The 27036-nt window shown below is 39.1% G+C and overlaps 2 protein-coding genes across 8 annotated transcripts in view; both read right to left on the bottom strand.

Moving 5' to 3' along the window:
- The window catches only part of cers6 (ceramide synthase 6), a 248058-nt gene that overhangs the window by 88679 nt on the left and 132343 nt on the right, over positions 1–27036 (bottom strand). The gene's annotated exons all lie outside the window — the stretch shown is intronic.
- b3galt1b (UDP-Gal:betaGlcNAc beta 1,3-galactosyltransferase, polypeptide 1b) overlaps positions 3313–27036 on the bottom strand; it is a 112280-nt gene continuing 88556 nt past the window's right edge. For 3 of the 6 annotated variants that reach the window (XM_083538073.1, XM_083538072.1, XM_083538075.1), the window contains 2 exons: positions 6473–6508; positions 3313–5007 (listed from right to left, as the gene is read on the bottom strand). In XM_083538073.1, coding sequence (XP_083394199.1) covers positions 3773–4765 — 993 coding nt within the window. In that variant the 5' untranslated portion in view covers positions 4766–5007; positions 6473–6508 and the 3' untranslated portion in view covers positions 3313–3772. Of the gene's footprint in view, positions 5008–6472; positions 6509–17464; positions 17510–27036 lie in introns of all 6 variants that reach the window. The other 3 variants (XM_083538076.1, XM_083538077.1, XM_083538074.1) reach the window with 2 other exon arrangements.

Here is a 27036-nt window from a genome sequence, read left to right as displayed (position 1 = left end):
TTCAGACCCCCTTAAATTTTTCACTATTTTTTATTTTGCAGCCATTTGCTAAAATCATTTAAGTTCATTTCTTTTCCTCATGAATGTACACACAGCACCCTATATTGGCAGAAAAACACAGAATTGTTGACACTGTTGCAGATTTATTAAAAAAGAAAAACTAAAATATTACATGGTCCTAAGTATTCAGACCCTTTGCTCAGTATTTGGTAGAAGCCCCCTTTTGATCTAATACAGCCAGGAGTCTTTTTGGGAAAGATGCAACAAGTCTTTCACACCTGGATTTGGGGATCCTCTGCCATTCCTCCTTGCAGATCCTCTCCAGTTCTGTCAGGTTGGACGGTAAACGTTGGTGGAAAGCTATTTTTAGGTCTCTCCAGAGATGCTCAATTGGGTTTAAGTCATTGCTCTGGCTGGGCCATTCAAGAACAGTCACAGAGTTGTTGTGAAGCCACTCCATCGTTATTTTAGCTGTGTGCTTAGGGTCATTGTCATGTTGGAAGGTAAACCGTCAGCCCAGTCTGAGGTCCAAAGCACTCTGTAGAAGGTTTTCGTCCAGGATATCCCTGTGCTTGGCTGCATTCATCTTTCCCTTGATTGCAACCAGTTGTCCTGTCCCTGCAGCTGAAAAACACCCCCACAGCATGATGCTGCCACCACCATGCTTCATTGTTGAGACTGTACTGAACAGGTGATGAGCAGTGCCTGGTTTTATCCACACATACCGCTTAGAATTAAGGCCAAAAAGTTCTATCTTGGTCTCATCAGACCAGAGAATCTTATTTCTCACCATCTTGGAGAACTCCATGTGGGTTTTCATGTGTCCTGCACTGAGGAGAGGCTTCCGTCGGGCCACTCTGCTATAAAGCCCCACTGGTGAAGGGCTGCAGTGATGGTTGACTTTCTACAACTTTCTCCCATCTCCCGACTGCATCTCTGGAGCTCAGCCACAGTGATCTTTGGGTTCTTCTTTACCTCTCTCACCAAGGCTCTTCTCCCCCGATAGCTCAGTTTGGCCGGTCGGCCAGCTCTAGGAATGGTTCTGGTCGTCCCAAACGTCTTCCATTTGAGGATTATGGAGGCCACTGTGCTCTTAGGAACCTTAAGTGCAGCAGAAATTTTTTTGGAACCTTGGCCAGATCTGTGCCTTGCCACAATTCTGTCTCTGAGCTCTTCAGGCAGTTCCTTTGACCTTAATGATTCTCATTTGCTCTGACATGCATTGTGATCTGTAAGGTCTTATATAAACAGGTGTGTGGCTTTCCTAATCAAGTCCAATCAGTATAATCAAAAATTTCTGGACTCAAATGAAGGTGTAGAACCATCTCAAGGATGATCAGAAGAAATGGAGAGCACCTGAGTTAAATATATGAGTGTCACAGCAAAGGGTCTGAATACTTAGGACCATGTGATATTTCAGTTTTTCTTTTTTAATAAATCTGCAAAAAGGTCAACAATTCTGTGTTTTTCTGTCAGTATGGGGAGCTGTGTGTACATTCATGAGGAAGAAGAATGAACTTAAATGATTTTAGCAAATGGCTGCAATATAACAAAGAGTGAAAAATTTAAGGGGGTCTGAATACTTTCCGTACCCACTGTATATATATATACACATACATACATATACACATATATACACATATATATATATATATATATATATATATATGAAGAGGTAAATGGCAGTGAACTGTATTATATAATGCAGTTCCGCTGGAGATTTATTTATTTATTTTTTTACATTTTAGAAGTCCTTTCTCCAGCAGGTATAAACATTCGTGTATTCAAACCTGGTGATATAACTAGCAATGATTAAGAGAATATTGACAGTAATTGGACAGTGATTATTCATTGTGAAACAAAATGTTATATACTTTAAGAGGAAAATAAACTGAAAATGTCTCTTATACTTAATGAAAATCTCTACTATATACTAATATGCCAAATAGGTTGTCTCATTTAAAGACAGGAAAAACCAAGAGGTCTGGACTAGATAGTCAATTTGCCAAGAATACATTTGATGTGTAATCTTTTGTTGGAGAGCCTATTCCAAAATTGGTAAAATTGTTAGGGGTGTAATGGTATGCTAAATGTGATGCTAGTTAATCACAGAACAACATGCACATTCACACTCATTTAGACCTATGGGCCTAATGCCATGTGTTTAGGGAAGTGGGAGGAATTCACCACATGCAATAACCCAAGCTCAGGATTGAACTGGGAACCCTGGTGATGTGAGCTGGCATCTCTACCAGCTTTCACTTTTCATTATGTGACAGTGCAGTTTGCTTATTCTTTGATGTTCACCACACGGGTAACTACTGCAATTAGCTAATCATTGTCATTATTCATAAAGAAAACATGCCATTTTCCATAGCAATAGGCTTAACCCAATCTATGTTATGGAGATCTGGAGTAGGGAACTTTCAGTGCTGTTTAGAACGCAGTGGCAAGATCAGATGTGACGCAAAAAAGACCACAAATTTCACAGAGTGCATTAATAGGAGTAAAGGGGATGGTAGTTCAAAATCATATATCAGTAAAATAAATAAAATTATAAGGAAAGAGAACCTGCTGTATGCTTGCATTTCTTTTTTATGTAGAAAAAAAAAAAATCCACAGTATGATACAATACAACAAGCTCCCATGAGGAACAGTTTCTCCATTATTTATGCTTTTCATAATCCAATCTCACAAACTGTTCAATATTATGAGTGACAAAAAAAACCCAGGAAAAAAAATTAATTTGCCCCCACAATTAAGTTTTTAGAAAATATAAAGTTGTCCAGTCATTTTCATTAAAGTTCTTCTTATAGATGAATATGTAACATATATATGATAAACTTCCTCCGAGGAACGTCGTTACAGTGCCTTTTACCAAATACAGTAAACACGCTTTATAGAATACTTAGTGCTAAGTGGTAAGTAATCAATATATAATATGCATATGCAGCAATATTACAAAGATGAGCCAGCTGGAGCTGAAGTAAGGATAGCACTGATTACAGAAATAAATAAAACTTTGTTATAGCTGTTATTATAAATAATGTCTTGTACATCTTTACATTTATTTATTTTTTTTGCCCCTAGAAAAAGGATCATTATTATTTAAGCACACCAACATGTAACCAAAAAGAACTCGATTTTCCACGTAGAACAAAAGCATCTGCTGGGGGAAAGGGGAAAAATAATAATAATAAAAATAATATTATATATATATATATATATATATATATATATATATATATATATATATATATATATATATATATATATATATATAAAATGAAATATTTTTTTAAATATTCGTCATTAGTGCTCTGATTAAATTACCACTATTAATTACAACAAAACTGTGCAGTGAAAGAAAATAACATCACGGACATTCATGTTTGGTTTGTTTGAACTCGGAGCGCACCATTGTTGAGCTGATGAGCTGCATTACTACAGTGTAGAATACCGTTTATGCAGGATTTAGTGTTTAAGGTGCTCGAGTAAAGCACAGCACAGCACACCCTTTCTCGATGCAGCTAGACTGGCACGGCAATAACACTCAGTCTATTCATCAATGTACTTTACAAATGCGCATCATCCTTTGCTGTTCGAGGATCTTGATTTGATCTTCGCCTGCTTACGATTGGCTCAAAGTGTCACAGGTTGTTCTTGAGGTTTTTGTAAGGAGACCACACTTCGCTGATGAACATTGTGTCTTTTTAAGGTCTGTATATATAAAAAACAGATGATGCACGTAGGCAGTATTCCTCAGGCTGCACTAACATTTGAGGTGTTTCTTGCTGGACATGTCATTCCAGATCCGGTGTATCTCTTCAGGGGAGATCTGGTGCACAGTGATGACTCGACGATACCTACAGAGGCTGTAAGCCATTTTCCAATGATTGAAGCCACTGTTCTGATAGGGGTGAATGCCGAGCTTGCGCAAGCAGACGCCTACGTAAACGTCCTCCAAATGCAGCAGACGTGTGTGCAGGGAGGTCTTATAGATCAGCTCAGCTACATCTGCTGAGAAGACGTAACCTGTGCCGGAGCAGAACGGTGGGTATTTACTTTCTGGGTACAGGTCTCTGGGCATGTACCACTTACTGCGCATATCCCGGATAGGTGAGCCGTTTATGACGTAGCCCGTGAAGTACCTCCGTCTGGGCTTGGTGTCTGGTTTCAGCAACTTGTACACCAGGTTGTCCATGTTGACAAAAATGTCACTGTCGGTTTTCATCACATACTTGGCCTGGTTGCAAAAGGTGGCCACCCAACGCATTCCCATCAGCGTCTTCAGAGTCAGGTTATGGTAGGAGTCCACAAAGTCCTCCACTACAATGTCATGGAAGATCTGACTCTCCTGCTCCACCATCTGATTGAGCATGCTGTCTGTGCTGCTGCCCAGGAGAAACAGAGTTATGATACGAAGGTCGCTGAACGTGCTCTCGTCGCCCCATGTTTCCCGGATCGCCTGCCGAGCATCAAACTCCTTGTGCGTCGTGCTTATGAGGATCACCAGGAATGGCACGTTGGTCTCGCATTTCTTCGGCTCGTTAATGATGAAATCAAAGGCGTGGGGGTTTAAGGGGCGGGTCCGGATGTTGTTAAAAGTGGTGTTGGTGGTTCTTTGAGGTTTAACGGGTTTGCGTGCAGGCGCAGCAAGCTGCCCAACTAAGGACGCGGTGGGTCTGGATATGCTGAGATACCAAAGGGCGCTCGCCCAGCAAACAACCGTCAACACATATAGACATGACACTTTTGAAGGCATTATGGAGGGTTTTATGTGTGTTTGGTTTGCTGAATATCATCGAGTTGCTTCCTAGCCATTAGTAAAGGTGCTTCAGGCAAAGCAGCACAAGGCTGCATCTGTGGGCTGCTTGATATTAATTGTCAGTTACTAATGGGTTTAGAGAAAAATGGAGCTTCTGTCTTTTCATGCAGAAATGTTGGCGTAGGGCTCGGAATTTTTTCTTCCAAGAATCGTCCAATGAAGAATGTTCCATCGAAAAACTGCAAAACACAAACACATATGCTTTAAACCAGTAGCATTCCAACCCAAGACAAAAGTTTATTCCAGATTCTTCTGCTCCTGAACCACCTCATTACAGCTGAAAGGAAAACGATCACCTGCCGCAGAATCCGCAACCGAAACGTAGCGTAGTCACGAGGTATAGACCATGCAAACAGACTCGAGATGTGGAGAGATGAGAGTGCACACATCCGTCACTATAAACAATATTTGCTATTGTTTATGTACAGTACATCAAGGTCTCCAAGTTTGTGCTGACACACACACACACACAATGTCTTTATTATGGTGAGCTGTTGCTATTTGTGTTGAGTTTTTTTGAGTGGTTTGAGTAGCTTCTGTTAGATACAAAAATACAACAGCGTTAATTATTTTATCCATAAAAAAACAACTCTAATGCGACAACTAAACTGTTGTTAAAGTCACACGCGACCTTCTTTGTTAACCAGCGTTTTAATCTGTAAGAGATGCGAGAGCAAGAAGAAATATGTATATCTATAGTATATAATGCAAGCAGCATCAGTTCTGTAAAGATACAGAAGGTCATTTTGTACTTTTTGTTCTCGGTATACTGAATGTTCTCTTGCAATCTGTTTCTGTCTGCTCTCGAAAATGCGACAGTGTTTGAGCGAGCTTAATACTAAATACTCCTACATAAATAAACCTGTACATGGTTTTAAAGTGTTTATTTTTTACTAATCAGCTGGTGGGAAGCCGATTATGTACAGACAAAAAGACTTTAATTCCCCTGCCGGATGTAGCAAGTTGTTTAAAAAAAAGAAAGGAAAAGCAAAAACGCGATGGAGATTTCACCTTTAAGTCTCTTTAAACAAGTGTAAACTAATGTGTTCAGATCTAATTACCTCTGTGCAGTGATACTTGAGAATTTGGTATTTATGTTGATTTCCAAACTATTAAACATAGCTCCTATAATGGGTTAATTGCAGACGGATACAGTGTACGGCAGGAGGCCATGTCTGGGAGAAACGCACCCTCTGTGTGCACAGCTTGTAAACTCTCAATCATTCTGTCTCTATTCAACAGTCTGTATGCTTTATAAGTTTCAGTCTTTGTATAAAACTGAAATCTTTGTATTTAAGATCAATAGCAATTTTTTAATGATTATGGATTTTGGACCAAAAATCCATAATGAAAAAAGTGGTAGCTCAGTGGTAGATTAGTGGATTTCCAACTGGAAAACTGAATAAAAATCTGATGGGACCTTGAGCACGGCCCTTAACTTTCAACTGCTCAGTTGTATAAATGAGATAAATGCAAGTAAATAAGGCCATCTGGCAAATAGCAGGAATGGAAATCGAGTTGTGTTTTTATTTAATTGAATGTAATTTTGCTTCTCAGCATTAAGTAATTTAGGGACATTATGATAAAAAAATAAATAAATAAACAAATATTTTATATATTTGTATGGGTGCTACATTGACTTACCATGTATCAATCTCTCAGATGGTGAATATTCGCCACCTGCAATTGAATTAAAATAACCACGAATTAGCATTTTTTCATAAATTCTTTTAAGATTGCTGAAAAATGATGATACCTGCTGTTGAAACAGTCACAAAGCTGCACCGATGCTGTAGAATGAAAAATTGCCCTATAGCACTATGCAAACATTTAACATTTGTCCTTTGTAAAAGTCAATCCTTATCGCTCCATGCTTTTACTTTGCCTGCATCTTCGGTTTTGCTTCATTGGTTTAGTTTCAAATGCTTTCTGTCTCACTGAGCTTTTGCCACATCTGCCGTAAAACAAATAACATTTTATTATAAGGAAGAAAAAAAAAAGGAAATAAGTCTGCCTTTAAACACTGCAGACTGGTGACAGTGGGTTTGTGTTGGTTAAGAATAAAACGCTATTAGACTTGATGCGCTGTAGAAGGGAGGAAATTGTGCATGTACACATGCACGGTTCAGCTAAAATATGAGTAAACAAAAAGCTTATAAGGCTCTCCTTCCCACTGAAGTCTAAATACAGGATTGGCATTAGATAAAGCTGACATGACATGGGCAATGCAAAAATCTTACATCTCTCAGACGCTTAATAAAACGTGCGAACATCTCTTCATCTCCAGTGTTTTCTTCTTCCACAAAGCTGACTGGAAGAATAAATGCTGGTCCGCCACTTCTATTCATACTCATATAACGACTGGAGAAACTAAACCGAGTATCAGAGCTTTATAAAGCATCACACATCGATTTTAGAGACCAAAATACTCTGCACTGGATAAGAAACACTTCAAACCCAAGTAGTTTTGACATATAAGCTTAAGGTTTATGTTATCTTGCCAGTACAGATGCTGAGCAAAAATAAAGTTTCAAACATCTAAAAACAAATCTTTCAATACGTTGTATAGAGATGATGTAAATTGCTGTAAAGAGTTCGAGTTAATGTGTGTGTGTGTGTGTGTGTGGGGGGGGGGGGGGGGGGGGGATCTGTTCTACATTGTAATTGCCATAGCTGCCCAAAGTCTAGGACACTGGAAATCTTATCTGGAAAGAAAAGATTTAGATTCTACCAGATCTGATCACCCGCTGGCCAGCCTGTATGATTAAAAAGAAGACTCAGTATCTCTCTCTCTTACACACACACACACACACACACGAAGATAAGGTCTACAGATGTTTTTCCACAAACAAAGACTGTTTATTAGACAGGCAGAGAAAGAGGTTTGTCAGTAAAGAATTCTGAGAGAAAAAAGAAAACAAATCATTACAGAAGCAGGAAATGGCAGCAGATAGTCACTGTCTATCTCATAAGAATAAGATAGATTTTGTGTCAAAGCTGATAAAAGTCAGAGGTAGATTAATGAAAAACCTTTTTTTTTCCAGGTCAAATGCCTACTTTCAGCTTCTGGCTGCAGCTGGATGTGCAGTGCACTACAGTTAGAGCCGTGCTTTTTTTTTTTTCTCCCCAGGAGTAATGAAATGCCTTATCTGACGTACAATCTTCAGATTCACTTTTTTTTTTCCATTACCTATTGTACAGTATATAATTACCAGGACAAGTTTTATATCCTATTATGTGCACTTTCATCCTCTTGTAATTGAACACATTTATCAGCTCAGGCATCTCTTTGGGAACTTCATTAGAACACTTTACTTGAGTTTCATGGAACGAAAAAGTCAGAGGCATATAAATAAGTGTTCAAAAACGACGTTTTTTACCAAACCATAATTAAAAATCCATGTTCAGGGCAGCATGGTGCCACAGCGGGTGCCTCACAGCTCCAGGGTTCCCAGTTCGGTCTTGAGCTCGGGTTAATGTCTGTGTGGAGTTTCACAGGGTGTGCCTGTGGTTCTAGAATTTCCTCTCATCTTCCAAAATATATGGAGTTATGATGGATTGGCTATGCTAAACTGCCTGTAGTTATAATGTGTGTGTGTGTGTGTGTGCGTGTGCGTGTGTGTGTGTGTGAGAAAGAGAATGGTGTCCTCAAAAGAATGTGTCCCATCTAAGGTGTATTCTCTTCCCTTCCCTTTTCTCAGTGTTCCCAGGATACGCTCAAGCTCAAACACTTACTAAAGATGAATGAATGATTTATTGCACTTTTTGTAATATAAACGCTTGAGGAAATGAGAAGACACCACATGCACACACGCATACATGCACATACACACATTCGTCCTCGTGACAACCTTCCATTATTATAATTGTGAGATTTGATGCTATATCCAGACCTTAAATTCAGTACTCTATAACCTCGGGAAATGATTGGCCTGTTTTTGTTTTGTTTTTTTCAACATCTGAAACCTCATTATTACCACTTAAAACCTTCACAGAGTCAAAACTATCACATATTCCTATCCTGGGGATAAGATCAAATGTGCTTGTGGACGTTTGGTTACTACAAACTTATAATATAATCCCGCACACACGTCAAAATTTCCAAAAATGATTAACCTTCAAACTGCATCCATCAAAGCTCATGGTATCATGACAAATTATAGGTTATAATAGTGAAATATATTCTCGGGTACAGGACTCATTTGTGTGACTGACAGAACAGCAGGAAGTATTGAGTGCTGGAGCACCTGTGCTGTATCACTGCCCTGTCTGCCCAGTCACCTTCTCTTCTCCCGGTCTGACGATCTCACACAGTAATTGCAGCATGTCACAGTAGCAGCACACCTCAGTGCGTGTGCGCACACACACACACACACATGTATATATATTTACACACACACACACACACACACAGCATGCTGCACCACCTGCCAAACACATCCAAACTGCTATTCAAATTTGATTAACTTAAGTGGCAGTAAAATACTGCTCTCCAGTGTCTGCTTCTCATGCAAGCGCAGATTAAATGCTTAAAAACAGCAGGCCATTGAGAGTCAGCTGTACATGAATTGAAGGGCGTACACACGAAAGTATGACACACATGACCAGAATTAATATTAGAGTTGTTTTCAGTTTAGAGGGAAATCAAGCCAAAATAGTGTAAAAAAAAAAAAAAAGTATAAACACTTGAGGGGTGAGAATAAAATCTGAACAGAATGCTAGTCCATAGCAGAATACCACACACCCACACCTTCCTACACATACCTCTTCACACATACTCTTTTACACTCAGGAGCAATTTGAAGTAGTGAATCCAGCTTCTGCCATGTTTCGGGAGGGTGGAGAAAACCAGAAAAAATCCACTGTGAAAATCTGTATTATTAACTGTATTAGATGGAGGGGCCCACATTTTTAAAAGGAAAAGCTTAGATATTAGATATTTATTACTCTTCTTGTAGGAAATATATTCTGTAATTTACATATATAACTACTATTTATCAATGGGAATAAGAATGAATGCACATTAATTAGTTTCAAGATGTCAATCAAATCAAATTTCATTTGTCACATACATAGTATATAGAATACGACATGCATGTCGCATGCATTCAACTGACTCAAGATCTGTGTCCTCCTTTGAATATATATAGATATAGATATATATTTTCCCTTTCAGGACCTCGAGATGCGTCGCAACACTTTGGGAATGCTTCTGCGTTGTCCACACTCTGAATCACGTGTGTAATCTGTCTAGTGGAAGGTGCGGCGACGTCACGAACAGGAAGCTATAAAGCGATTAGCAAGCAAGAGTTAAAAGAGCTCATGGAGGTTGTGACACATGCCGTTGATAAGCTGGATCTAGCTTGGCCGGCTAATGAGCGTAAATCCTCTTCGTCCCGCAAGCACCACAATCGCTTTTTGCTCCCGGCCTCACAATGTTTACGTCAGAGTCTACAATTCTTTCCTGACCTGCACACCGAGGTGTCCAGGTCCTAGACAAAGCCTTTCTCGGCCCGCCACTATAACCCAAAACAGCGTTATATGCTAACGTCACAGGGCTTCTGGGTAAGGCGTACGCCTCGGCAGGCCAGGCCACTGTATGCCTGCAAACCATGGTGGTGTTGCAGCTGTACCAAGCCGACCTACTATCATTGACATCACGGGCGGCCAGGTGCACGAGCTCTGCACGACCTGGCTTTGAGAGCTACTAAAGAGACTAAAGAGACAGCCCCTAAAGAGACCATTGGCTGGTCCATGGCTGCCCTATCCTCTACTGAGAAGCACTTACGGCTCACCTTCTCAGACAGCTCTGACAGAAATAGAGCCATGCTGCTGAATGCTCCCCTCTTGCCTTCCAGCCTACTCGTGGACCCCGTTAACTCGGTAGTTGAAAGGTTTTGGGAGAGTCTAAGCCCGATCTGAGGACGGACATCTTCAAAAAGAAGGCTTTGCCCAAAAGGTCCTAACATAGGATGTTTTAGTGAATTGTCCAGGGGGCGTGTTGCACCACATTTTACAGTGCCCACCTGGCCTCGGAGCCCCCAGGGACCTGGTACATTAACCCTGCCACGAAATGTGTTTCAGGGCACAGCCACCTCCAGCTCCCTCCCTCCTCGATTTCCACCCTGCATCATAGCGGACCAGGAGAACTCTAGCTTGCCCTGGCTCTATGTGTACCGGAGGTCAGAGATGTCGTTCTCGCTCACATAAAGGAGCCGGGGTTTGTGCTGAACGTCAAGAAGAGTGTGCTTCCTCCCTTACAGAGAACTACTTATCTCGTGTCATTTGGTATTTTGACCACTATGCACGCCCATTTTTCTCCCGCCCGCATTGCGTCCATTCTTTTGGCTGTCAGCAGGGTCAGAGAAGGGCAGTTGCTCACGGTCAAGCAGTTCCGGAGACTGATTGGGCACATGGCAGCAGCGTCCAATGTGATTCCCCTTGGCCCCCTGTACAAGACCCCTTCAGTGGTTTAGGACCCAAGGGTTCTTACAGAAGGGCAATCCCCTCTGTACGATCAAGGCCATTCCGCGAGACCTACATGCCTTAGATGTTTGGAGAGATTCTGGGTTACTATTTCAAGGCCCTCTGCTGGGAGTCCCTGGTAGTTGTGTAATGCTTACAATGGATGTGTCCCTCACAGGGTGGAGAGTGGTCATCAATAGCCACTCCGCCTAATGTCTATGGCACATTAATTGCCTAGAGTTGTAGTTCAGAGTAGCACTGAAGCATTTACTCCCGGACCTCAGGTCACCACGTGTTGATCCGTTCGGACAACACTTTAGTGGTCTCGTACATCAACCACCAGAGTGGTCTGCATTCACACCCCCTGTGCAGGCTGGCGCACCAGATCCTCCTGTGGCCCCAAGGGAGGCTGCCATCACTGAGAGCAGGAGTTCAGTGCAGAATCCGTGCAGAGTTTTGATACTTAACCTGGAGTGTGGCAGCCTCTAAGGCTTGGTCCTCTGGAGTGTACATCCAAGACATCTGCAATGCTGCGGGCTGGTCCACCCCGCTAACCTTTGACAGGTTCTATAACCTCAACCTCCGTGCCACTCCTGGCTACTCTGTTCTTCGACCAAGTTGTGCCCATACACACTAGTCAGGGACTGGTCAGTCTGGTGGTATTAGACTCTCGTTCCCAAAGCGTTGCAATGCAGCACAAGTTCCTGAAAAGGACAGTCTCTAGGTTATGTATGTAACCCTAGTTCCCAGAGGGAACCAGATACTGCATCCCCTTGCCTGCATGTGCTTTTTATAACTTCTTGGTCATGACGTGACCCATTGGATAGATTACACACGTGATTCAGAGCGTAGACAAAGCGAAACGTTCCCACAGCGTTGTGACGCAGCGTCTCGTTCCCTCATGGAACTAGGGTTACATACGTAACTTTGAGACAAAATTCATGGTATTATAATCAGTTATAGCTAAAAAGTCAGTCTGACAATATTGGCACATTCTCTTTCATTTTGTTATTAAACAACTGCATGATTCTGTTAAAAAACATTTCCTCACACTGGTGTTTTGTCTATAGATTGTTAAGAGCCTTTAGTCATCATGTTCAACAAGTTTTTCAATCAACGCTACCACCATTTACAACACCTAGCAGATGCTCATATCCAGTGCGACTTAAATACTGTATGTAAATCTGTCTCATTCAAAGTCAATAAAAAAATTTCACGGTCTAACTAGATTTAGTTTGATATTATTCTTAGAGTCTTGGAACCAAAAAGAAAAACAAGTCAAGAGACTTTTTTTAAATGGCTCATCAGCTCCAGTCAGTACACCAGCAAAACGTCTTCCGATTGACAGCAAGAACTATGGGCAAACTCACACCCTGCATATATACATGAATATACAATCTTTAGACAACCTGGCTTTTTCAGCCACATGTGGTTCTTTCCCCAAAATGACATCACAAAGTAAGAGTACAGCACAGGATGTCTGGATTCGCAAAGGATTATATACACGCCTTCACTTGATTTAGAAGACCCAAACCTGTTCCAGCATGACAATGCCCCTGTGCATAAAGCAAGTTTCATGAAGATAGCAAGCCTCAAACAGAGCTAATCTATTCATATCAACATAAATAATACATCACTGAATCTACACTCATTTTTATCAGCAATGGAATGTTCACAGCAATGGCAACTGTGTTCTGTGATTTTTGCTAGTTGTTGAGGGAAATTTGAAACCAGTGGAGAGCAGTCTGTTGCGTCAATGGCTATCCTTGAAATGTTCTGTTATAATAGTGCTTTACTATGGAGTCTGTATTTTGTGACTCAGTACTGTAACTGTAAACATTTACAAGTAAAGCTCAGAGTAAAGCTTTTATGTCTACAAAAAAAATAGAAAAAAAAATACAGAAAAAATATGCCGGATGTATATCAGAAATGTGTGTTTGCAAAGTTTAGACATATATTACAGCCCCAACACACATCCAGGTCATAATCAATAGCTTAAAGGGTAAAGGTACCTAATCTTCATATAAAAGCACATCTGGCATGCTTGAGAACAGGTTTTATAAAGCATGTATAAAGACTAAGTGGCTTTGCACTAGGGGGCAATTTGCTACACATCATGGATCTGGACACTCATTTTCCTATCATGTACTACGTGGTTGAAAAAAATATGACCAGCCTTTCTCAAATATGAGGGGCGAATCAACAGTGGTTGCTGTATGAATCTCGGCAGTACAATATTGCTTGGAATTGAAATCTAAGTGGGATATATCAATTGGCAGGTTTATGCATTGCAGGGCAGAGATACTCCATTACACCCATCCATCTCCTGTGCGCAGAAAGCTGCCGAGTGCATGCTGTGTCACTCTGCCTGCCAGCTACAGTCAGCACAGAAATACACAAGTGAATAAAATATATGGAGAGGATCATTTATAAGCTCTGCTATAGCAGAATGCAAATGCAAAGTTGATGGCAGGTAAGGCGGCCATGGACAAGGATTAGGTGCCTATTTGACTAAGTAATATATAAAATCCTGCAATGAGTACAGGAGAATATTATATATATTATATATATATAAATAAAACCATCATATATGAAAAGCAATTCCTAGATGACAGTAATTCTTTAAAATATTTTAACTAGAATTTGCATTCATTACCTTGAATTTTCAGTCCTGTCTTGAGAATGTCTTCTTTAATTATGGGCTAATTTCTTAGCTTCAGCTGTGGTCAGGAAATACACTAAAGCAGAAGTCATTCAAGTGTGACTTAGTGCCAAAGGCATTCACCCCTTTGCCTTTTTGGCATGCATGAGGTACCATCCAGCTCAACCATGTATATTCATGAAAGAGGGCACAAGCAATCTATTGACTCTCCGAGAAAATTTTAAGAGACTGAAATCATCAGACAAAACAACCAGAGGATAGAAATAATACAACGATTCATGTGAGGATCAAAAGGGAGTCAGAGTGGGACTGCATTACAAAAACATTCAATCACAGTAGAAAAAAGCTCCTATTTTCTTTTTCTTTTTTAAAGCCAACTGCTGTCTTAGACTTATTTTTATACTCAAGTCTATTCAAAACACTCTGCAAGGAATCTCTTTGGTCGTTACATCCATAGAGTTCCATAAGCAAAGCTCTAAAATGCATGACTTTGTAGTTAAATACAAAGTTGGAGTTTACTGACCTACATCTGCAGTAGAAATTAATGACTATAAAAAAGAACAATCACACAACTGTGCAGTGAACATCTCTGCATGATACAATGTGTGTAATAAAAACACGGATATACTAATTATTAATTTTCACAGCTTAGCTCACTAAGTCCACACATACCAGTGAAAATAAAAAATACTGCTCCAGGAAAAATAACTGAAGGAATGAAAAAAATAAAATAAAATAGATATTAATAGAGATAAGGGAATGGATTGGAGCCTAGTTAGTAATTAAAGTCAGTGTATTCCTGTGACATTGTCAGATAATTTTATCCTTGCGGCTGCTTCCTGTTTTAATGCGAGCGGTCCAGCTTTATCCGATTAATGATGCATAAAGGTATTCATGAAGGTTACGTTTCTCCTTCCTGTCCCTTTCCCAACTGATTTCTAATTAAAACTAGACTCGATAAGTCTTCTCTGCATGACATATGACTTTGTGTTTTCGAGCGATAAGACATAATTGAATGATTGCTGGTAGAAAATTCACTAAGCGCCACTTTTTTTTTGAAAAGCCAGCAAACGGAAAAGGCATTCGAATAACGAAGCTGGTTAAGCGCAGCGTGGTGTTTTGGTTTTCTTAATGCGTCATCTTTCCATAATAAGCATTTAAACAACAACATGAATGTCAGATCTGCCTTCACTGTAAAGAGATACATAAAAAGAATCAAAGGGAAAAAGATAAAAAAGAAAAAAAAAGTGGGAGAGTGACGATTGCTACGATTCCTCCCTGGGCAGTCATTATTACTAATAGTTAGTGTTAGGCTTCTAGTGTTAGGCTTCAGCTTGCCAGTACATGCTTAGCTGTGTGAACCAGGAGGAAACTGCAGTTCATCTCAAAGTCATAAAGTCGATCTGTGCCCAGTAAAATTCCTGATGACACAGGCCGTTTTTTTTTCTTTTTTCTTTTGCGGCTACCTCGGCCTCTTCCTGCAGGGACACAGCATGTGGGAGATGTATTGTTGCTGCCAGCAGTAATGATCTGAAGCGGGCAGAAAGCCGGGCATGACAGAAAGCAGGAAAAGAAGTTCCTAGTGTACATTATGAACAAAGCAAACAGCACAAGGGAGCTATCTGCACAGTCACTTCAGTAAAAGCTGGAATAGGACCCATTACAATACAACATATACAAATCTTTTTTTTATTTTCATGTATTGCACACAAAGTGTACATTTTTTCAGTCTGTGTCTGTCAGTCTAAACACTGCAGTTGTTTAGACTGCCATGCTGTTTTGCTTTTCATGAGTCGCCCTTTCACACTGAGATACAGGTATTGTACTTAAGTCGATTTTTCTGCTATTAGTACTGTACTATTTATTGGAGAACTTTTTAGTTTCACTTATTACATTTTTACACAAATATCGATACTTTCTTCATTTTCAAACAAGACTCATTAGTTTTAATCTATTTGGTGACACGATAAATATTTTTTCTTCTCAGTCATTTCTGGTCATTGTGCGGCCTTTTCAACCTACACCCGGTGTATTACCACAGACGTAGGCTAATTTACAAAGCTAACGAGCAAAGCAGGAGGCAACAAGTAGTATGGAGTGGAACGTAGATGACGCATCCAGCGATGTAAACATGATTGAGAACAGAGTCAGGATTATCAGCTTTTCTCTGGTTGCGTTCTATATGGTGGTTGTTCAGTCTGTATACATTCATCAGGTAACAAAATTGGAAATGATTTTGTATTATATATTAAGGCTGTGTGTACTTTTGCCATCTCGGACATATTCCTCAAACGTGTAAAATATCCATACAATGCAACAAGTTTTGCATTACCATTAGGTTTGAGCCTTTTCACAGGAACCGGCGTTATAAATTACAGATAATAATAGCTTGACTAAAATACAGAGTAACACTTGAATGACCTTTATTTAATAAATGCATGAGCGTGTATACACATTTTAACCACAATAAATACAAATGCTTGACTATTGCTAGTTAAGATTATTAAAACTAGATTATAAAATATCATTACAAAAGTGTTAAATACAAAACTGTTTTCAACTATACAGTAATAGCATTCGAGAATCAGTGCAAACCAGTCATTTACATAGATCCTTCTTTGCATAAACAATGTGTTTCTGTTGTTTCTTACAAAGCAGCTGCTGGTAACCCTATTCAACAGAAACAAATGAGTGATCGGGCTAGGAAATATGCAGGAAACATGATACACCCTCACTGGCCATTTTAATAATAATAATTATTATTATTATTTTTTTGCCACATTCATGTGGCAGCAGCACAATGCATAATATGCTGATGCTGGTCAAGAGGTTCAGGTAATGTTTACATCAAACAGAGGAATAGAGGGAGAAAATGTGATGTGAGTGACTTTGACAGGGTTGTTGGTGCCAGATGGGCTGTTTTATTGGAGTATTTCAGAAACTGCTGATCTCCTGGGATTTTCATGCATAACAATTCCTCATGTTTAAAGGGGATGGCTTGAAATACACACAAAAAAAAAAACACCCAGTATGCAGTATTGCTGAAGCTGGAAATGCTTTGTGAAGAGAATGGCCAGACTAGTTTGAACTGACAGGAAATGACAACCTAAATCATATAAGCTCTCTGCAAATGTGGTGAGCAGAAAAGTATCTCAGAATGCACAATATGGCAGATGTTTAGGTTGATTAGTAAAAAATTTAAAGGGGTTCCACTTCTGTCATTATAACGCAATAATGTTGTAATATATGTCGCAATAAAATGGATTCTGAGTCTACAAAAGGCACAGAATGACTAAAAAGACCTAATCCTCTTAATGATTTATTTGTTTGTTTGACTCTAGATTGTAAGGAAATCTACAACAGAACCTGGTGTTAAAAATAGTCAAAAAGTGCATCATGTGTCATAAAATTTCGATATCATTTAGTCGAAATGAAGTTATAAGCTGGCTACATAAACTTGTTACATAAACTGTGAAGTTACAATAGAAAGTAAGTTTTTCTTTTCTTACCTACTGAATAGCTTTTGCCAATTCACAAGCACAAATGACTCATACCTGTCAACGAAAAGAGGGAATAAAATGTCAACCATCTTCAAATCATTTACTTATGTAAATACACTACCCCATTAACCTGTGACAAGCTGCCACATTGTTGAAAGTCACTGTAGTGGGTGGCTGCCTTCCACTTGGTACAGTAAATCCTGATCTCAAAATTCTGCCCAAAATATGCTGCCTTCACACTATAATGCATTGTAGGTATTTCTAAACATATTGTGCTATGATCTTAGCAAATTAGTCACAAAAGTATTAAAAAGCACTGATAACTTCTGAAGTTACCTAAAGTCCAGCAGGCAGTGTATATATCTAATGGCGAAGGACTGATTAAAGTTAGAATTTCTGCTGTCGCAGCAAGCAAGGGACAGGAAATCTATCAAACAATTAGATGATGTTGGTATACATTAAGCTGAACAAAGCTGTTTGATAAATCACATCAGACTGGTAAAAGAAAACAAGTTCAGAAAATTTGCATTAATGTTGCAGTATTCCATATGGTGATAGTTAGTGAGGTGATTTTCATTTCTAATCATCATTTTATGTCGATTCCTCAATTTTGATGTGATGTGGGAACAACAGAAGATATTTAGATCCCTGTATTCTTCACATTGTATTATGCTAAAGCGATTGTAGATTTATGTAAAACGAAATATTTCCTCAATACGCCAACAGATAAGTGATGGCTTGGCAAATTTATTTAAAAGAAAAACCTGCAATATAACATTGCTGTGAGCACTCACACCCCTTACTATGACACTTAAAATTAGCTCAGGTGCATCCCACCTATCTGACTCATCATTGAGATGTTGCTACACTAACAGGCGTTTACCTGTGGCAAACTGATCAGACAATGTGGAAAGGCAGATCTACCTATGCAAGGTCAAAAACTAAAAATACTACTGCATATCAGAGCAAAGAGAGATCAAAAGAACAGCCTGCAAACTGATATGAGACTATGTAGGGACACAGGAATCTTCAATAGTGCAAAAATTCCCCAGACCAGCACAGCACACAATCTTTGAAATGGAAGAAGTATGGAACAACCAGAACCCTTCTTAAAACTAGCTACAGTAAGAGAGGTGACCAAGAAACCAATGGTAATGTGTGAAGAAACTTGCTGAAAGTCATGGCGCTTCTCCACCTTCTGCTTGAGGATCCCCCACAGGTGCTCAATAGGGTTTGGGTATGGAGACATACTTGGCCACTCAATCCCCTTTACCTTTGGGATCGTTAGCATGTTGTAAAAATGCCATTAGGCCCAGTTTCTGTAGGGAGGGCATTATGTTCTGCTTCAATATGTCACAGTACATGTTGGAATCCATGTTTCCCCTCAATGAACCGCAGCTCATGCAAGACATGGTTTCAGTAATTCATGCTCTTGGGCAGGTTGTATTCAGCAAACTGGTGCATGCTTTCTAGTGAGTCAGCTTTAGAAGAGGCTTCCTTCTGGGACGACGGTCATGCAAACCGTCATTTCAGTGTGCCGCGTATGGTCCGAGCATTGACAAGCAGACCTTCCGCTTCTGCAACATCTAAAGCAAAGCAGGCAACACTCGTGTCTGTTTTTTGAAGCCAGATTCTGCACCCGATGCACAGCACAAGGACTCAAATTTTTGATTGACTCTTCCAAGGTCTGTTCCAAGTGGAACCTGTCTTGGAAAACCTCTGTATGACCCTGGCCACTGTACTGTATCTCAGTTTCAGGGTGTTAACGATCTTATAGCCTCGGCCATCTTTGTGGAGAGAAACAATTCTAATTCTCAAATCCTCAGAGTTCTTTGACAAAACATTTTACAAAACATGCAAGCCGTCGAGAATTTCTGTTTTCCTAATTAATTTTTTGAGAAATAATAAAATAATTTGTTTTTGTGCCTGATATTTAATTAATATTTTCAGCAGAGGCTTTGCAAGGAGGATGAAAGTCTTGCAGCACAGGTATCTTGTGTGTGCAAATGAAAGAACTTTAATTAGACTCATTTTCTGTGGTCATTGGGCTTAAACCTTACTGAAATGCAGTCAGAAGACATTGCTGTATAGTATAAAAATTAATTAAAAAAGCAGATTTTGGTCATTTCGTGTATTTTAATGACAGGTCATTGCTTCTTTATCCTATTTTATAGCATATGTTTAGGGAAAAAAAAAAAAAAAAAAAAAAAAAAAAAAAACATGCATCCTGGGCTTTCAGTAAAGTCATATGTTAATCAGTGTGTCCATTTTTTAATGAGCTGCTGCTCATACACATCTATTTTTGCCAGGGGCTGCTGGGGGCTCACTAGGGGTTTTTGGGCCAGGGTTAAAAAAAAAATAAAAATCATGGTACCTAGCAGAAAGACATGTTTATATTAACATTTTATATACAGACATTTACATGGTGTGCTTGAGCCACTTTTTATCTTAAAGCTTGGACTGCAGAATAAAAAAAATACTTCTAAAACATTTTTACATTTGTTTTATTGGTACTGTTTAGCAGTTGATGCGAAATCAAAACAAAAGGTAAAGAGTTTTTGAAATAAAATACATAATTAAGAAATATGCGTGTACTGTAGTGTTGAGACTACACCTCAGCACCAAAGTATATTTTAAATCAGTGGGAAGCAGTTAGCATTATAAACTGAGTGCTGGGGGAAACAGCGATAGAGAAGACACTGCATCTCAGTGGCTTCACTGGTCGCTCTAATACAACAGGGGAGCTTTTACAGTCTCCTTCTTACCAAAGAGTATCCTCTAAAATACCCTGTCCTGTTCATCACCCTAACCACTAAGGCTGTTAGTTTGTTTCGTTTAAACCCATAGTTATACATCAGGGGTATCAATGTTCAACCTTTACTCGCAAACTGTATCCTGTACAGCACTGAGATCTATAGCGTATTAAGCATGCTCGACAAGGATTATTTGTAGTATTGTTAAAGTTTGGCTTTTGCTAAAACAACCATCAGTAGAAGAGGTTATTAAGAAAAGGGGCTCCAATATGCCAGAATCACGTGTGCAACTAGCTGCTAGGATATGCTAGCTACAACAGCTACGTTGGTGCTAATTTTAAGTTATGCGTAGCTGAGGCAGTAAATAAATGAAACGTGTCTAAAACAATAAGACAAATCTCTCCGCTGGCAAGGGGTCCACAGTGGTAAAGCTGCCGCATTAACGATGAGCAAGTGCAGGAGTGTGTGTGTGGGCGTGTGTGTGTGTGCGCACGCGTGTGTGCACTTGCAAGGATTTAAGAATGCAGTAAGAGACTCCCGTAAGACCCCCGACCCTGCACAGAAAAAGCACTTCAGGCCCATCAGCCATACTGTTGTGCTGGAAAGCCTTGAGAATCTCACCAGCTGAGCTACATGTACTGAACACTTCCAGCTTCAAGCAATTGCTTGCAGTCTAACAGTTGAGGAGGATGTGAACGCCTTTTTTTTGAGTGGCTCTGTAAAATGGTTCACATCACACAACAAAGCTTGATTTAAACCTAAAAGGATTATATTGTCAATAGCAAAATAGTCCACTTTAGAGCTCAGTAACACAAAGCTTTTTCAAACCCAAAAGTAAAGAGAAATTTTTTGAAGGGAAGAAAAAAAGGAAAAAAAAAAAAAAAAAGGGGGGGGGGGGTTTGTTACTGGTGGTTTTTTACATATGAAATAGCAAACAAAAATCACCGTTATGTTCTCACTTGAATATAGCACAAACACGACATGGCCAAAAATCTGTGGACACTTGATTGAGATTCATGTGTGCTTTTTGAATTTCCCATTTGCTGTTATAATTACCTCCACTTATTTGGGAAGATTTGCAGTATGGTTGTGGAAAATTGTAATCATTCAGCCACAAGAAGTCAAGTCAGGTGGCCTGGGGTGCTGCCAGTATTACAGTTCCTCCCAAAGGTGCTTAATAGTGTTGAGTTTAGAGCTTTATAGAAGGCCGCTCAAGATCCTCCACTACAACCTAAGTAAACCGTATCTTCCTAGAGATAGCTTTGTGCACAGGGGCATTGTTATGATGGAACAGGTTGGGATATACCACTTCAAATGGGAGCTTCGTGGTTAAGGCATGGGTCTTCAACCGGGGGTCTACAACCCCAGGGGGTCCGCAGAGATACTGCAGGGTGTCTTATGCAAAGTATTTGATTCTTGATTCATCTGGATGCTCATAAGGATATCATAAGGATAAATTCTGCATCTGAGCTCATTGGGGTGAGAGAGTGAAAGCCAGTGTTTTAAATACAAGATAATGGTGCAAAGCTTGCAACTGCACTTTACCTTTGCTAAATTAGGAAACTCTGCCTCTTGCACAGCTAAAACTATTTCTGCACATTTCACCACATAATTTGTCCAAGACATAGGAAATGTAATAACAGCTATACAATAACAACTAGTTTAAAAGTTGTATTTGAACTTTTGTTTTTGGTTTAAAAAAGTACAGAAGTAGTTCTGGAGATCTGTGCATCAATGCAGAATCATTTGTTCCCAATCCACTATTTTGCACCTAAGACCAAAAGACTACACTTTTATTCTCTCAGGTTGCTACACCTCAAAATAGCCCTGAGGCTGCTTAGACCTTAAGCTAACCCCTGCTTATGTTCTCACTCATCGGTAATGCCTATTTTGTCCTCACCAGCTACTCATTCATACACAGGACAATCAAAGCTTCCTTCATATTTCTCTTCTTTTCTTCCTTCCTTATGTCTTTTAACTAAAGCGGTTTTCCTGAGAGGTACCTGCAGGTGGAGTGACATTTATCCCCATCTTTGATTTATCTTTGCTACACCACTCTGATGGCCGTGTACTTAAAGTGTCAGAAATGCAGACCATCCATCTGTTTAAATGGGTGACCGGTACACAGATACACACATCAGGCTTTAAAGGACATGGTAACATCAGTATGGCAGAGAAGGGCAGGCAAATCTTTTTCCTTTCCACAGATACGTCCCTGAGAGCAACCAGATCGCTTCCATCTGTATGACACACCAGCAGTAATGACTATGCTACAGATGTGACACTTCTGACATGCACTGTAGAGTTGATATATATATAAAAAAAAAATCTTACATACAACTGTACTTTATCATCATGTCGATAAAATGTCTTTCATTACATTTGAATGTTGTACTCATGTCCTGAGACATGTGTCATTAGTTTAGGTAATTTTACTTCATTTCATGAGTGTAGATTACGTTACATTTACGGCATTTGGCAGATACCCTTATCCAGGGCGACTTACAATGATCACACTCTGTTATCGAAAGCGAACAAATCACACATTCCCATCATCAAATTACATTTCTTATTTTATTGAGTAAAATATATATTTTCTCTCTATGAAAAAAGTCTTAAATTTGCTTACTTTCAAGTAACAGTGCATGTTCGAAGTGTTTAAACACAGCCTAATGGATTACTGTGAAAAAAACTTTAATTTAAACTCATGAGAAAGTTGATTTAAGAGCTCACTAATTCAGTTCAGCTGAAGGCTATCGCTCGTAACGGCCGATTGTTTCCATTTGTTTTTCCTGTTTTCTCTTCATTTTCTTTTGCTTAAACCACATATCTCTCACATGACACTCAATCTTCATCCATTCTATAGTTTTCAGGCAGTTGTGCAGGTATTTACCTTTTGCCTGTGCAGTGATGTATTTAAGATATTAGTAATCAATTCCTTTTAATGGTAAATTATGCACATGTATTGTGTAATAACTTATGATAGATGCTTCACCATAATATTTGATCATATCTGTCTACTATTTGGATTCTGATAGCTGACCCTTGTAGTGAAAGACACATGCAAGGCCCAAATATACTGCTTAATGAGAAATGCCTTTAGGACGTCTTCCTTTCAAAATTTCTGCAAGCGAGCCTTAATGATGCTGGGCCTGAAATGTACCTTAAATTATGATCATGGCAGAAATGTTGTGCTTCGAAATATACAGTTTTAGTCACTATGCAATTGGCAGTGCCTTTAAATCACTTCCTAACCTACGAATTTAGTTCACACAGGAATTGTTTGATTTGCTGCGAAAGGATGCAGAAGTATACATTAAAATGCAGCTAATCTATGCATTAAATTCCATTTTTAGGAAAAGTATAAACTTACTTCTTGAATATAATTATGAACCTACTGTAGGATTGCCTGAAACCATTTAAAGACAATAATTCATTAGTTTTCTCTGCCCTGTGTAATCACAATGGCTTTTTAAATTTCAGCATTGAATTATTAAACACTTTAAATCCTTCCTGCAAGAGTCAAGGGAGCTGCTGTTTGCATATCTCCTGCTTTCAAGTAGACAGTTTAAAGGAAACACTTTTCCACTCACCTTTTCCTTTACCTATCTTTCAGTTTTGTCATAATGGATGGAAAGGGAGAGCGAGAAACATTTCAATTAAAAAAACACTGGAGCTACAGGGCAGGAGAGGCAGCACCTTAATAAATAGCTCAAAACTCATAGGCAAACACTACACTTAAGCAGCACTCATCACAAATGCCAAATTATCATAAATCAGTGTTTGTGCTCAAGTGCAGTTTCACGATTTGAACCACTTTTAATGAACAAATGACGGCCAGTCTTTTCTAAATGAAAATATGTGCTAAAGCTGCTCATGTCAACATTAATGGTCTATTTTAGAGAGTCTCTGTGAGGAGAGAAACGCATTTAGACTTTTATTTTGGTGGTACAACAATATCCATTTGGAAATGAACTGAAAGAAAACAGGGACAGAGTCACCAAGATCAGGACAGACATTAATGATTTATGACAAAGGAAGGAGAATTTGTAATTTGACACTGATTTGGGTGGATTTATGAATCTATATGAATGAGCCATATGCAAAGTTTGCTGCTTACAACGTAGAGTGGAATTGAAATGATATAACTAAAATGAACTATAATACTATTATATGACCAGAACTACTTGGCTCTAAATGTTTTACCAATATAATTTCTCAAATACATTATGGCACAAAATTAAGCCCGGATGGAGACCGTGATCGTGTTGGTAAAAGTCAGCATAAAGTAGAGAATGCAAAACAAATGCAAAAATAATGATGGCCGATATTTTGTTAGAATTGGATTATTTACTAGGCTGTGTATGTTATGAAACTAAAACAAAGTACAAAGTATTCATTCAAGCTAAAAGAACAGCACATGTGCAGCTAGCTTACTAATTCGCAAGATCCAGTTAACTAAACCATATTAGCTCTCATATTGAATTCTCAAGTGGCATGTATACTACAGAAATTGATAAAGCTTTAATTAAAGCTTTGTACTTACTATTTAAAGCCAATAGCAAGCGTAACATAAAAGATTCTATATTATCTATACTTATATATCTATAAGACTTCTATATTCTTAGGTAATACGCTTTACTTGGATGGCCAAAAGTGTATATGGCCTTCACATCCATGTGGTTCTTCCCCAATTGTTGCCACGAAAATGGAAACAGCATTGATCAGAATGTCACACAATTGCAACTTGGAGACTAAAACCTGTTCCAGTTTATTTGTCCAAGGAAATCTACACAGAATAATCTGTAATTAAAATGTAATATCTACAAGAGGTTTTTGACACTCTTCTTACATAAATTATAAACTGAAATCTGTCATATCCTCATCTCCTTTTGGTCATATTCAAATAAAGCACATAACTCCTGGTGGCTAGTGGGTTCATGTTTATATCTTGTGATGCCAGAGGTGGGAATCACTCTCTCTCTCTCGCCTATTTTGAGTCAGAAGTACTAGGCTAGGAAATAAGGGCTGGGAAGGGAAAAATTTGTGTCATCAGTGCATGATGGTATTGCAAACTGCACATTTTCTTCTTTGCCATTGAAATCACAAAACATTTGTATTATACTGTACTTACATTTTTTCCAATTACAGTAAAACCCCATTGTACGAGCAAACGGAGACACGAGCGACCTTACTCGCAAAATTTTACCCTATTTTGCAAGCAAATTTCGAAGGCACGAGCAAACCCACGCTGCCGGCTCCCCGCTTTTGGCGGAGGGGAGCATCAGTCACTTAGTTGATTACGTATCGCTCGGTCACTCACGTTGTTCAGTGCAACAAAAACTTTTTTTAGTGTTATATTTTTATGTCTGGGGAAAAAGAAAGTAAATAGAATTACCATTGAAACCAAGAAGGAAATAGTGTACGAGCGTGGAGTTACCACATGGGTAAGTGTTAAATTATGTTTACATTACGGTAATTTGCGGTGTATTTGTTAAAATAGGCTACAAATACTTTTTGTGTGCAGAAATAACAGATCGAATGAGGTCTCGGAACGGATTAAATCACTTTTACATTTATTCTTATGGGGAAAATTGTTCGAATGTACGAGCAAATAGACCTACGAGTAATTTTCTAGAACGAATTATGCTCATCCAACGAGGTTTTACTGTATTATCACTTTATATAGTGTAAAGCAGGGGTCACCAACCTTTTTGAAACCTAGAGTTACTTCTTGGGTACTGATTAATGTGAAGGGCTACCAGTTATATACACAGTTTTGTATAGTTTGATCTGAAATAACATTTGCTCAATTTACCTTTTATTATATGTTATTATTAATAATTAATTATATTCATCTATGTGAAGACACTGATCGTGTTAATGATTTCTCATAATAATCATGAACAATGATTTAACAAAATAGGAAACGGCTATTTTTTTATAAAAGGCCGGTGGGCTACTCATGTGGTCCTTGTGGGCTACCTGGTGCTTGCGGGCACCATGTTGGTGACCCCTGGTGTAAAGAGTCCCGTGCTAAAACAGAGCTCCAAAAGCACTTAAAGCCTAACTAGATCCCAGACTTCAATTACAGTAATGATTAATTAATTTCACACAGAGTGATCCCATCTATGCATCATATTCCCTAGAGCTCTCATATTTCCTGTAAAAAAAAATAAGACTGCACTGTGGGAGCTGTTGGTCCAAGGTGAAGATCTTTTTCTTTTTGAAAACATCAAGTGTGATATTCTCTTAAACTAGGCAAAGAAGTCAAGGATTCAGCGGGAGAAAGTGTAATGGTAGACAATTACTTGAGCCAGTGCCACCATTTGGCGTGATAAGAATAATTACAGAGTACCGTCTTAAAATGCCATTAATAGACAGAATGAAAGACAGCTAGCGAAAGATGAGATAGAATGAGGTGGGGATGATTGCACGCAAACAAGTCGAGATGTCATTGCAAATGAACACCATCTATTTTGCTTTGATATATAATTGGCACTAGAGACAGCGGGCAGAAGGAGTGTGTTTAAATGGAGACACTGAAGACACAGAGTCTGATCCAGTCTTTCTGCACTGTGATCGCTGTGACAACTAGAAACAACAATGTCCTGCTACATTTCATCTCTAACATGGTTTGGATATTTATCTGTGAGACAGTTCAATTGGGCTAGATAATTGTGTGTGGGGTTGGGGGGGGGCAAGACACAAAAGCAGAGAAAGTAGGATAGAGCCATTTATTTATTTAATTTGTAGGCTTTACAATGCACAGTTAAACAGCTCTGAGCCATCAAGTGTTACACTCAGCTCTGCTTTCTTCTGCGACCT

Source organism: Silurus aristotelis (genome assembly GCF_946808225.1).
Source record: "Silurus aristotelis genome assembly, chromosome: 3".
Classification (NCBI taxonomy): Eukaryota; Metazoa; Chordata; class Actinopteri; order Siluriformes; family Siluridae; genus Silurus; species Silurus aristotelis.
This window is presented reverse-complemented; position numbering and strand designations above follow the sequence as displayed.